Raw genomic sequence first — 13725 nt, 5'->3', positions numbered from 1 at the left:
AGGAACTCTAGAGCTCTGTCAGAGTGACCATCGGGTTCTTTGTCACCTCCCTGACCAAGGCCCTTCTCCCCCGATTGCTCAATTTGGCCAAGCGGACAGCTCTAGGAAGAGATGGCCACTGTGTTCTTGGGGACCTTCAATGTTGCAGATTTTTTTTGGTTCCCTTCCCGAGATCTGGGCCTCGATACAATCCTGTCTCAGAGCTCTACAGACAATTCCTTCAATATCATGGCTTGGTTTTTCTATGGCATGCACTGTCAACTGTGTGACCTTATATAGACAGGTGTGTGCCTTTCCAAATCATGTCCAATCAATTGAATTTACCACAGGTGGACTCCAATCAAGTTGTAGAAACATCTCAAGGATGATCAATGGAAACAGGATGCACCTGAGCTCAATTTCAAGTCTTATAGCAAAGGGTCTGAATACTTATGTAAATAAGGTATTTGTTTTAACATTTTTATAAATTAGCAAAAATATCTAAAAACCTGTTTTCGCTTTGTCATTATGGAGTATTTTGTGTAGATTGATGAGAGGTGGAAAAATGTAATCCATTTTAGAATAAGGATGTAAGATAACAAAATGTGGAAAAGGGGAAGGGGTCTGAATACTTTCCGAATGGACTGTAGGCCTCATAGAAATTCTTCAGCCTAGTATAAATAGTGAAGCCTATAGTTTCGTTAGTTTCGTTTTCATTAATAATCTAGACTTTCTTTTCACACACACAGCTTTTGATAAATTAAAAAAAGATTGCTTATTTGGTTGAGAGGGCGCAGATAGAACGTGTGTCAGCATGCTTCAACGCCTACGTGGTGACCCGAAGGACACATAGACAATGGTGCTTTGTGCAAAATCACACAGCTGTGGTGAACATATAGGCCTACTCAACATAAACCATTTAACCAATTCGTCCCAAGTTAAACCAATCAAAACAACCATGGCCAGACATGTTGGAGCCTAAATGCCATTAATTTACGCAAAATCAACTTCGGATTTTGTTCAATTAATTTAAGATAGCCTATTTATCACAACAAACGCTGTAGGACTACTGTACATCAAATTCACAGTGATGCCTGTTGCATCATTGGGGAATCCCCTATCTTATGCGTCATGCAGAGAATCTACCCAACCGATCGGAAACAGTCCTTCACCACTTGCCACCCACTTGATGATTCTGCCGCACAATGGACTGTATGTCCATTTTGTTTACACGACTGCGCTGTATATCATCAATACGATGTATCTGTGAAACAGCACCCAATATAAATAACTGATCTAGTGCAATAAAGGTTAGATTAATTAAATCGAAGGTTATGCTATTATCAGCATAGGGTATCATACAGCCCACCTCACACATTTATGTGACTGACCAGAATGGTAGCCTATGTGGTCCTCAGTTTGTATTGAATAGGCTTAGACAGGTGCATCTTATTGCGAAGTGGGCAGACAAAATCAGAAAATGAAAGGGTTAATAAGCAAACCTCAGCCTTTCAAGCCCCCGCCTCCCACATCTCCAATTTGAAAGCCGCCTCTCTACCGGGAGAGGAAAGCTCTTTTTCGGTCAGATGGCGTGCTGCAGTCCGCCCCCAGGTTTCTCGCACCCACTCAACCAGCAAAAAGGCAGCCAGCAACCAATACGGTTCGTCAGGGGAGGATATCTGCTAACGAATCCAGACGAGTTACGATATGCTCAGGGATTTAGCTGATGGCAACACCACTCCGAAGTGAGAAAGAAAACGATTGTACAGGGAAAGAGAGCGATTATACAAATCAATGTAAGGTATTTACAATAGGCTGTGTACAATAGCTCTATTGATCACCGTTTCTTAAATTTTTTTTTGTCTCAGCCCTTTCATTGATAACAATTTAACGGGATTGGATGGGACTTTCGACAAGGTTAAAAGTGAGATAACCATAAGGCTTTTGCTCATTTACCTTTATCATTCAAGAATCGAGCCTATTACGAGGCGGCACATATTGCGCGAAAACTGGATTCTGTTGCTGGAGACACCACTCGGTCACTCAGTGAGCGCGGGTCCCCTCTACCAATCCAGCCGTCGGACGACGTGGACAAGGTAAGAGATTACATTAGAGTCATTTAAATGTTTTATGCTGAAATATTACATTTTACATGCGTGTGTAATTCCATAGATATATGCATTGTCTGGTATTGGGCTTGGACGGATGTGCGCGTAATACTATTGTCATAGTTTTTTCAATTATTGTTTTCGTAACCATCGCTTTGTGCGTTATATGAACTATCAAATTCGGGTCTCATAAGAGTAGACAAACTATTTTTAATTATCACAACTTGAATAAGAGATAAAAAATTGTGCATTTCTAAACTGTAGGCCTACATTTCCCCAATAATACCATGCGTACACATCCTGCATATTTGAGGTATAAAGGGTTGGGCACCCACATGTGAAATGTTGCCAAAGATTACCACCAATAATAATATACTATCAGGAAAAGTAGGCTATTGGAGTATAAGTCTCTAATTTAGTAATTTTGGTTTACATTTTTTTAAAGATATTGACATTGTCTTCTTATATAAGACATCTGATGGATATGGACTTTAGGTGTTCTTATATGAGACATCTGTTCCCAGATATAGCATCACAGCAGTAGTTACCACACCACAAAAAGATTGGTAGAAAATTGCTAACATTCCAAAGAAAACATAATCCGAAATAACAATACATTTAGATTATACCATATAGCAAACAAATGAATAAAGCATTCTGTACACACAACACAATACTCCTTCCATTGATTGATAAGCCATTTATTAAAACTTAAGACTCTTGAGTAACTCTCCTCCGGTCTGTTCCTTCTTTCCCACCTCCAGTCCTGCGCCATGTCTCTGCCACGCACGCTGGGCGAGCTGCAACTGTACCGGGTGCTGCAGAGGGCCAACCTGCTGGCCTACTACGACACCTTCATCCAGCAGGGTGGCGACGACGTGCAGCAGCTCTGTGAGGCTGCAGAGGATGAGTTCTTGGAAATCATGGCGCTGGTCGGCATGGCGACCAAGCCACTGCACGTGCGCCGTCTGCAGAAGGCCCTCCGCGACTGGGCGGCCAACCCAGCCCTCTTCAACCAACCCCTGGCCAACGTACCCCTGGGGGGAATCCCTCTGTTCAAGGTTGATGGGACGGGTGGTAGCGGGACCGCTGCCGGAGTACTCAGGAAGTCCCTGAGCAACGGGCAGCCGGGGTCACCGTGTGACAGAGAGGACAGGGCATGCCTCACCCCTATGCACAGTGGGAGCCCCAGAAGCCCCTGCTCCCAGGCCTCACCGCAGCCCCAGGACACCCACTACAGGGACAAGCTGTCCCCAATGGACCCCCACTGGCTCAGCCCTGAACAGGACGGGAACAGCGCCTCAGCCTCAGGGGTGGATGAGGAGCAGCCCAGCCCACCTCTGCTCCCCCCTCGTCCCCCAGGTCCCTCCACGCCCCCGGCCTCCTCCTCATCTCTCTCCCCGGCAGCCCTCTCGGCCTGGCCCGGGGGCCAGCTGGATGGGGAGACGGCGCAAGCAGTAGGGGAGAGCGTGGACAGGCTCCTGAGGACCCTACCCAGGTCAGACCCCAGAGAGGTGAAGACACTGCTGAGGATGAACAAGAAGATGGCCAAGACTGTGGGCCACATCTTCAAGATGGCACCCCAGGATGTGGCCAAGGAGGAGGAGATCCGTAAGTACAGCCTCATCTACGGCCGCTTCGACTCCAAGAGGAGGGAGGGAAAGCAGCTCACACATCACGAGGTAAGGGCATCAGTGTTTCTACTATTAGAGGTCTCTGTGTACCGGTATGTGTGAGGCTTGAGCCTGGTCTTCTTTTTATCATGCTGTTCATATCATTCTAACATTCTCTTTCACCTTATTTTATGTCCTCCTTATGTTCAGCTGATCATCAATGAAGCGGCTGCACAGTTCTGTATGCGTGACAACGCTCTGCTTCTTCGACGGGTAGAGCTCTTCTCATTGGCTAGACAGGTGGCAAGAGAATGTGCCTACACCTCCACACTCAAGCATGCCAGGTAAGGGCACGAGCCTGCGCAGTTTAAGGTCTTCCCTACCCCAATCTGATGACCATCCCACCCTCTGTCTCTTCCTCTATAACTAAGTTTTATCCCTTATGGGCCCTGGTCAAAAGTAGTGCACTACATAGGGAATAGGGTGCCATTTGGGATGCAAAGAAACCCAAATAGAGTTACGATATTAGAAATTCAAATGTTATGCTCTGCTTTGCCTTGAGCATATATGATTCCTTTTCTCAACAAGATATGATCGTAGAGAAACTACTATGTGGTTGCAGGCAGCATAGGGGCGAAGAGAGGTGGGCGTATAGAACAGAGGGAAAGCTGGGAACTCCCACAGCACACATAGCTAAGCCTAGCCAAGGTCATGCTATTAGTCAGACAGCACTGCAGTCAGTGCATCAGCTTAAAAACAAAGTCATACTGTGTAACCAACAAAATGAAAGCACATTCAAATCCTCAAGCTTCTCATATAATCAATAACAAAAACATATCTTTCAAACTCACTGAATAATGTATGTGTTTACTTTTAGTCACAAATAGCCTCGAGGTTTGGTTACTCAACATCAGTTTTTATATTGTAATTGGATATAGTGAGCTACTACTTGCTAATGAACAAAGCAGGACCAACTGAATCCTGGAGTTTGCACAAGAGGTTTGCTCTTCTTTTACTGCCTTCTTACTTTATTATACTTTCTCTTATTACAGATCAAGTGCAGATGACTGCAGCTTACCATCCCAAAAGAGAATAAAAAATGAGGTGAGTGGGCTTAAGTCTCTGAACCCCTAACAGAAAAGAGTAAAACTATACCAAACTCTCTCACTCTTGTTTAAATGTGTTATTGTGGGTGTACACAAGCTGTTTTGTCAACATAATATTGGTAATGTATTGGATACGGCATTGGTAGACAATGAATGAGCTGTAATGGCAATAAATTGCAATAATTTATATGCTGTAATTTATACCATGGCTACAATTCAATTAGTCCTTTACAATATTTAAGCAATAAGGCCCGAGGAGGTGTGGTATATGGCCAATATACCATGGCTAAGGGCTGTTCTTAGGAATGACGCAAAGCGAAGTGCCTGGACACAGCCCTTAGCCGTGGTTTAATGGCCATATATCACAAACCCCAGAGATGCTTTATTGCTATTATAAACTGGTTACCAACGTAATTAGAGCAGTAAAAATAAATGTTTCGTCATACCCATGGTATATGGTCTGATATACCACGGCTGTCAGCCAATCAGCATTCAGGGCTTGAACCACCCAGTTCATAAATCAATTTATACCATAGGTACTTTTCAGTAGTAATTGCATTGTAAGACACACAATATTATGTTTGTGTGTTTCGGGTGATAGTGTGGAAGTGTGTGTTTGAGATGTTTTGTGTATTTAAATGGTTAAGTGTGTGTGTTTCAGGTGATAGTGTCAGAGTGTGTGTCCTCCCTCCATGGTGTTGAGGGGTCAGAGGGCGTGTCCCAGAGGGCTGACGAGGACAGCCTATCAGGAGAGAGTCTGGACAGCCTAACACAAGGTATGTACGGTGTCCAGATCCAAATATTATTTCTTAGTAACACTAGCTTGTATATCGGCTTAAGTCAAGTAAGTCTAGCATGTACACTATATACAGTAATTGTTGAACACATTTAGCACTGATCTTGTACAGTGTCACTTAATCACATTCCATTCCCAGACATTCTTTATGTGTTTCTGTAAATGTCAGAGCCCCACTGACTTTAAAGCACCATTTATAATCAAGCCCAAATAGTTCATGTTTTCTGTAGTGTCAGGCTGTGTCCCAAATGGCAACCTATTCCCTATATAGTGCACTACTTTTGACCGTAGCCCAATAGATAGGTTGGCTGACATCGTCACAAAAAATGTGAGCATCGATGAGGCAGAAGGCCATGTGGTGTTATGATTCTGAACAGTCAAATAACTAGCAACAATGACAAGAAGCTGCCATATGGGGAATTGTAAGTGGCTCGTTTCAGCTCTTTGTATCTTGTTATTGATACCATGTATTCTTTTGAGGCGTTTTGACTCATGTCTATGCTAATATGGCTAAAATTCGCTAGCTAGCGAATCAACAACTGTAACTGTATTTGAGAGACAAGTGCTCATTGTGCAAATGTATTTGTTTTTAATAAACATTTGGAGACTAAAATGTATTTACATTTTGTCAACAATCTATGCCAACCCCATCTTTTTTGCCCCATAGTTGCGCACGTGTCGGTTTTGGTCTATGGGGAATTGGGTGCCATTTGGGACGCAAAGTCAGCCTTGTCAAGAAACAGCTATATTTGATTGGTTCAAAATGGCATTCACACCTAACCTTGTCTGTCTTAGACGTAGGCTCACAGTGCAACCAATCTCCATCACCCCGCCCCCCCACCGACACCTCCATACCTGCCAACTGGAATCGCCAACTCATGCAACAAACGCTCATGGATGAGGGGCTGCGATTGGCTAGGATGGTGTCACATGACCGTGCTGGCAAGGTCAGCCTTAGGTCAGAGGGGACACATACCACAGGTGACTTTCTGAATAATGGCTTACAAACATTATCATCCAAGAGTTATCATACTAACACTCTTAAAGTGATAGGCCTGAAATTCAGACTAAAAGGTTTTTGTGATGTTGAGATGACTCGGTCTCACAATTTTTTTTTGTGTAGATTTGGCTACGTCTCAATCTCAAATGAATAGGATATATGCACCGTCTCATTTCATTGTTTTTAAACGGTGCCTATCTTAACCATTAATTTGAGATTGAGACATACAGCCAAATCTCACTAGAGCTACGCAACAGATGGCGTGGGACATTGACTCATCCTGATATTAAACCACTTTCGAGGCCGGAATCTTTTTAACAAACTTAAATTTTGAAGTGAACTATCACTTTAACATACTGTCCCTGTAGCCAGTATCGTTTACATTGATAACAAGTAGAAACTGAGGTAGGGCTAAAAGGCCAGAGTTTTGCTACCGTCATTTAAAGACTGTTTCAAGGATCTTCGGTTTGAACCCAAGTGAGTCAGAATCTTTATTGATTCCTCCCACTAGCCAGGTCTGAGTTCTAACTAGCTGGGACTGGAGAAGAGAGAAAGAAGGAAAATTAGTTGGGGGATAGGCTACCTCCTCCCCTCTATCAGCTACAAACCATACTGAAAATTGACATGGATGTCAATACAGTCAAATTGCCATGAGGTCGAGTAGCGTATGTAAATAACTGATTATGACACTTCAAATGATTGTACTTATCCCTTTCCTGTCACACCTTATCACGCATCATTAAAATGTTAAAGGTACAGCCATTCAGATGTTAATAAAACTACTGTGCCGTAGCACTAGGCTGTCACAGTAGGCAGGGTGGAGAAGATACAGGGAGATCGAGTGGGAGGAAGAGAGAATGATAGCAGGAGGGGCAGAGGAAGTGCTGTGGGGTGGTAAACAGACACCCCCCCCCCCCCCCCCCCCCCTCGGCTGACGTCAGTGTGTTAGGCATGTGGGCTGAAGGGCGGGATGGATGGAGAGAGGGGGCGAAGGAGTGGGCTGTAATTGGAGGGGCGTTGCATTGACTCACCGAGCGACAGAGAACAAAAATAAAAACCTGTGGGCAGGGAAATGGCACAGGCTTTTTTTCTCCCTCTCCCTCTACTTAAGAAGTAAGCAGAGGGGGAAAAACAACCATTTCATCTCTCTATGACGTCGGTCTCCCTCTCACTTCCCCGCCGTCGTCCTTTGTTCTTATCACTCACCTTGGTTTCCTTCTCCTTTTCTGTTTCACTCACTCAACACGACCTGTCTCCTCTGACCAAACTGCACCTACGTCCTCTACAGTGTTATCCTATTCGCCTGTAGGTGGGCTCGCATTCTGTCAGACAAAACATTTGACATTTAATTTTCCATTTCAAATATTAAAGTTTGCTACCATAGTTGAATGGTGTTGTTGTATTTCCAGTTTTATTACTTTGAGTAAGTGAAGTACTCGTAAAAGTTACGACCCTAACCAATCTAATATGCATTAATTGGTGTACAGTTGACCATAGCAAGCACTCAAAGGTTCAGGGGGAGTAATAATGTATTGTCATTATATTGTCTCAGTCAGGCATATAGGCTAACAGCCCTCATCTTTCCTCTTCCAGACTTTGAGGCTAAGGCGGAGAGGAGGAGCTCAGTAGCAGTGTGCAGGAGCAGCAGCCCTGGCAGCACCAAAGATGACTCGGACCAAGGGGGAAAGTAGTGAAACTAACCACTCATCATCCTGAGAACCCATCAACTACCCTGCTTCTCATCACCTTAAATCCTGGAGGGCCAAACTCAGCAGGCTTTCCATCTGTACTTAAACCACTAACAGTAGTAGTAGTAGTACAGGGATGGGGGAGGGGCCGTGGAATAAATCATTCCAATCTATATCAAATCTACATCCTAAATGGCACCCTACATAATGCCCTACTTTTGATCAGAACCCTGGTCAAAAGCTGTGCATGATATAGGGAATAGGGTGCCATTTGGGACAGAACCCACGATTGGCTGAATCGGGTGGTTCAGGCAGAGGCAACACATCTTAAACCTGCAAATACTACGGCCCTCCAGTACTGAAATTGAGAAACCGGTGCTCTACAACTTTACCTCTGTATATAATGTGCCCAAACCCTCCAAACATCTCCACAGGACTACTGTAACACTTACACAACTGTGGGAGGTTTGTCACATAATGTGACAATGTCTCAGTTTGTCCCCTATGAACATAATCCCAATAATCCCCTCCTCCCCCGGGACAATGGATGCAAAATGTTGATATCATGACTAACTTTTGGTGCTATTTTTGTTCTGTTGATACAAGGTTGTAACTGAGAAAGGACTTGTGATGAGGATAAGTATCTGTAATGACACTGCCGTTAAAGCTTGGTTTGCAAAGTGCCACTCGTTCGAGTGTTGACCGTTTGATAGCTAGATGATAAACAGAAATAAGTGTACAGAGACGATAATCAGGTTCAGAGGCCTTTTCCTCCCAATAATGCAGCAAGTGTCACTTACACCCACTGAGACTGTTCTTTTGGAGAGGTGGGTTTGGATGTTAATATGATTGAGCCCTTAGATTAGATTTATTGGTGAACTCAACATTCTTTGATTTAACTTGAGGCTTAAACAAGCAACAATAATTTACAAGCAACAACCATTTGCATAACTCTTACTTGAGGCAATTACTTAGATAACAATGACGAATTATCATCTCCCCAATGTTTTTTTTAATACAGTATGTTTGTCATATTAAACACTAAATTCTTTGACAATGGAGTTTGGGATAATTTAACTGGGTTTTTTTTTACTAAGAAAACATCAGATGTTACTGGGTATGAATGTTGAAAAGGTGTTTGGATGAATAGGAAATCAGGATGAATCAAGGACATTTCATTTTCTGCATCCCAAAAGGCCTTCAATATCCTATATAATGAACTACTTTTGACCAGGGTCCATATGGCTCTGGTTAAAGGTGGTGCTCTATAGAGGAAATATAATGCCATTTGGGATGCACACATTATTACCATGAGGTACCTAAACTGTAACCTCCTGCCTCACAAGCATTAAACAACCTCAGTTTATGTTGAACAGAAGATTATTTATTTTGTTAAATCTCAATAAATGTTATTTTATTGTTTTAATCTTGTGGCCCCATTTGTTGCACTCCTTTTGACGGAGCATGAGAGTCAAATGTACGATAAGCCTTCGTCATTCGAATGCTGCCAGCAATTAGGGAACTAATAGAAAAGCACTAAGTCCAAACAGACATTCCCACTCTCCCCCCAATATCACCACCACCATCAAGTTGTTTGTTCCTTCCAGTTCTGTGCTGAGTGCTAATCCTGTACAAACGATGCTTCATGACTCACCTGTATCTGTGATGTCACCCTCTTTTCACTCCATGTGAGTGCGCACCCCCTACCACCATGATGAGAGCAGACTAAATATAGCGAGATATAGCTGCCAATCTGGTGGCTCGTTGAGGAGTTCTGCTGTGTGCTTTTGCGTCGCTGCTTTGATTGAGAAAGACCAAGGCTCCATCCCAAATAGCACCCTATGATATAGTGTACTACTTTTGACCAGGACCCATGGCGCAAATTACTGATCACTGTGGCAACAAAATAATCCTCTGGGGAAAAAACTTGCTGAATCAACATTGTTTCCATGTCATTTCAACCCCCCAAAATCTATGCGATGATGTTGAATCAACATGGAACCAGAGTTTTAGCTGATGTGTGTGTGGAGGTGGCGCAGGAAGTCCCCCCTGGTGGTGGTGTAGCCAGGGAACACAGCATTGCAGAAGTCACACACCTGAGACTGCATTGCCACCTCTGACATCAGCATCATTCCCCCGGTCTGGCTCAGGAACTCCCTGTCCAAGAAGGAGCCACACGCCGAGGGCATCTAAGGGGGGAGGAGGGGGGGGGGGGGGGGGGTGACTAGTCAAATGATTAAGTCTAATAAAACATTTAAATATGAATTCAAGGGGAGAAACCTACCCGGAACATTTGTCGGGTCGTATCATCAACCCAAAATCGACCTGCTTGCTTCGAGTCCCCAGAGACACTGGAGGGTGCCACCTCTCCATTATTACCCCCAGGTAGATCCAGAGGCCTGAGGGGAGCGGCTTTGAGGACCGCATTCCTTTCTGTCTCTGGATGAGCAAAGTCCAGCCGTAGTCTACCCAAATCCCCCTCCAGGAGATCAGAGAGTGAGCCAAAGGCCCCAGATAGGACTATACCGCCACGGTGTGCAGCAGGGTTGTGTGTTGGTACCATTGGGGTTTCTGGCCGTGCAGGGAGAGACCCCAGGCCACCCTGGGTGCACTGGACTGGGATTGGTGCCATTACGCTGGGTTGTCCATCAGGAACAGGGGCTTCTCCTAAGGAAGGAACCAGATCTTATAAGTCTGTCAAACATATTGACTGTATTGTAGCCTACTAGATTAATTGATATTGTATATACAGTGCGCACTGAATTCCCAGATTTTGGCATTCATCGTAACACGAAGAACCTGCAGAACAGGCATGTATGAGAAGCATATAATTTCTTATCCTATAAAAAGGAGATGGGAGTGACCTCGCTGTCTCCTCAGTGTCTCTGTGAGTTGCTGGAGTAGAGCAGCCTGCTTCAGACATAGCGAACGCAGTCGGAGGAACTCCCTGTACAGCTCTGTGTACGCCTCCTCCATCTCAGCAGCATAGGGATCTTTACAAAACCAGTGAAAAAGAGACCTGTACATTACAATGTACATGAAAAATGATCACCTTCGAGTCCAAAAAATAAATGTTGAGGTGAGACTTTTGCTCCTGTGAGTGTAACATACTATATAGCATGTTATGCTATCGTCAGTTGTGTGCAAGGTCTAGTTTCCCTCCCTCAACTTGAGTCTAAAGAAGGAAGTGATAAGGAAAAAGGGAACCAAGTCGAGGAGAGAGAATGGGGCCCTATCATACAAAACATCTGTGGGGTCTATGTCCAAAGTCAAACACAGAAATCACTGAACACGTTTTACAGTATAACTAAAAATACCTGGCTCTAAATGTACTAAATACAACGGATACCTATCCAACGCCTTTATTTTCAGGCATAATAAAATCACGTGTCTTTTTCAAGAGGCATATTCTATTTGTGAAGAGAATTGTAAACTGTACAGGAACTCATACACTTCATAAAACAGAAAGCATTCATAACATAACAGGAAAATACGGGCAATTCCATGACATGTCTTGTAGGCTTTCTAATAAGGGAATGTAAAAGTTTCATTCGTGTTTGATACAGCCAGCCTACAAATCGCCACTTCATATGATTTTTGTGAAAACTTAGAGCTGTATTTGAAAACCTGCATATACTATTGACTATCCATTAAATGTTAAATAACATACTGCAATTGTTGAAAACAAAGCATGTTGTTCCCCTAGCTTCATACTTTGTTTTCATTGATTGAATTTCTTATGAGATAAGGTCAACTCGGATCATTTTGGTACAGGCATTTAAGACGTGGACGCACTTAAACTGACAAAAGGTGAAGATTAATATAACTTACGTTCGTCTTTCTCAATGACACAACGGGAAATCACGTTGAACACGCTTTCATATCTTGAGAAGAGGCAGAGGACTTGTCCTTATGTTGATTGTAGCCTACCAGTGAAACAAAATCAACCCCGAAACAGGAACAGGAAAAGTTGTTCTTCGTAAACAGTTCTTATGAATACCATTAACCGGATCATTGTTGAACTTTCAATGAGAGGCGCACAACAGAGAAGTTGAGTTGTTGCAGGAAAAAGGCAGAGTATATGAGATAAGGACACGCAACTTCGATATAGTTACTTTTTATAGCAGGTTAGGAATCATCCTAACCTAACCTAAATTCCCCAAGCCTGCTACGAAAAAAGCCACTTCCGGTCGTAGTTGTATCGAAGAGGTGTGTTTTTAGGGAATCTCGATAAGGATACGCATGTAAAACGACTAACCAACATCTAAAACTGGCTCTTACCGTAACCTAATTTTAACCAATTATGAAATAAAATGTTGGTTTGCAGGTCAGGAGTGTCCTGGGTAAACTTCCTGAAGGCAGTGCGTAGCGGCACTCCAACTGACTCCGTCAGTTGAATTTAAGGTGAGAAAGTCAGTTTGAGGCCTACCAGACTTACTCATATAATCTAACAATATTATGCTTATCTTTATAAAAACATATTCTGATCGAAACGAATTAGCCTCCTGTACGTCTATATCTGTATAGTAGCCGCAACAGCCATCTGAAATAAAGAAATGCAGCTTCTCTTCCTTTATATAGATTGATATACAGTACCAGTCAAAAGTTTAGACACACCTAATCATTCAAAGGGTTTCCTTTATTTTTACTATATTCTGCATTGTAGAATAATAGTGAAGACATCAAAACAATGAAATAACACATATGGAATAATGTAGTAAACCAAGACAAGAGTAGCGACTGGACATGAAACACAATCAATACTACCTGGAGAATGGAATTAAGGGAGTGACATATAGGGGAGGTAATCTGATAATGTGCCTCTGTACGCCTATATAGATATTCTATTAATAAATCTGCTGTTTCCAGCTATAATAGTAATTTACAACATTAACAATGTCTACACTGTATTTCTGATCAATTCGATGTTATTTTAATGGACAAAAAAAAAAAATGCTTTTCTTTCAAAAACAAGGACATTTCTAAGTGACCTCAAACTTTTGAACGGTAGTATGTATATAATTAAAATATTAATATTATAAAGTGGACACCTAAGCCTAAAGGCCTATGCATGCAATGCTCTGATGCAATTTAATATTCAAATCTCTGAAAGCTGACCCGTGAGGTGGACAATTGTTGTTTTCGGAAAGTTGCCGAAAAACAAATAAAAAAAAATAGGCTATGAAGTTTAGCATACACTCACTACACATCGAAACACAAGTGTTTTTGTAATTTGTTATAGCTGTTAAGGACACGTAAATGTGGCTTATTTGACCAACATCACTCTGTTATTGATGGCGCTGGTTGCGCCAGGTTAGATCTGAATGCATATGTATGTCTGGTAAATTAAAATCTTCCCTGTCATGTTGTTCGACGCCAAATTTTTATAAAGGAAACTCAAATGGTATATTGTTTTTATGAAGATTTTAGAATAT

General features: G+C 42.7%; 2 protein-coding genes across 5 annotated transcripts; one reads left to right on the top strand and one right to left on the bottom strand.

Moving 5' to 3' along the window:
* Positions 1-1508: 1508 nt before the first annotated feature.
* On the top strand, positions 1509-9716 carry LOC110528260 (NGFI-A-binding protein 2). Of its 3 annotated transcripts, XM_021610172.2 has the most exons (8): positions 1510-1775; positions 1950-2075; positions 2852-3769; positions 3911-4044; positions 4753-4804; positions 5468-5582; positions 6398-6583; positions 8196-9716. In XM_021610172.2, the coding sequence occupies exons 3-8, from the start codon at positions 2861-2863 to the stop codon at positions 8291-8293; spliced, it is 1494 nt and encodes a 497-aa protein (XP_021465847.1). In that variant the 5' UTR covers positions 1510-1775; positions 1950-2075; positions 2852-2860; the 3' UTR covers positions 8294-9716. The 3 variants fall into 3 exon arrangements, with proteins under 3 accessions (XP_021465848.1, XP_021465847.1, XP_021465846.1); XM_021610171.2 differs by having other exon boundaries at positions 1510-2075; XM_021610173.2 differs by lacking the exon at positions 6398-6583 and having other exon boundaries at positions 1509-2075.
* On the bottom strand, positions 9653-12849 carry zgc:113184 (uncharacterized protein LOC553745 homolog). 2 transcript variants are annotated; one of them, XM_036983847.1, is made up of 4 exons: positions 12122-12849; positions 11155-11309; positions 10575-10957; positions 9653-10479 (listed from the first exon to the last, which is right to left on the bottom strand). In XM_036983847.1, exons 2-4 carry the CDS (start codon positions 11264-11266, stop codon positions 10300-10302), a joined length of 675 nt encoding a protein of 224 aa, XP_036839742.1. In that variant the 5' UTR covers positions 11267-11309; positions 12122-12849; the 3' UTR covers positions 9653-10299. The 2 variants fall into 2 exon arrangements, with proteins under 2 accessions (XP_036839742.1, XP_036839741.1); XM_036983846.1 differs by having other exon boundaries at positions 11155-11283; positions 12122-12842.
* Between the last annotated feature and the right edge of the window lie 876 nt (positions 12850-13725).

The sequence above is a fragment of the Oncorhynchus mykiss genome, chromosome 7, assembly GCF_013265735.2.
Source record: "Oncorhynchus mykiss isolate Arlee chromosome 7, USDA_OmykA_1.1, whole genome shotgun sequence".
NCBI classification, from domain to species: Eukaryota; Metazoa; Chordata; class Actinopteri; order Salmoniformes; family Salmonidae; genus Oncorhynchus; species Oncorhynchus mykiss.
The sequence above is the reverse complement of the archived record's forward strand: the minus strand, read 5'-3'. Positions and strand labels throughout refer to the sequence as shown.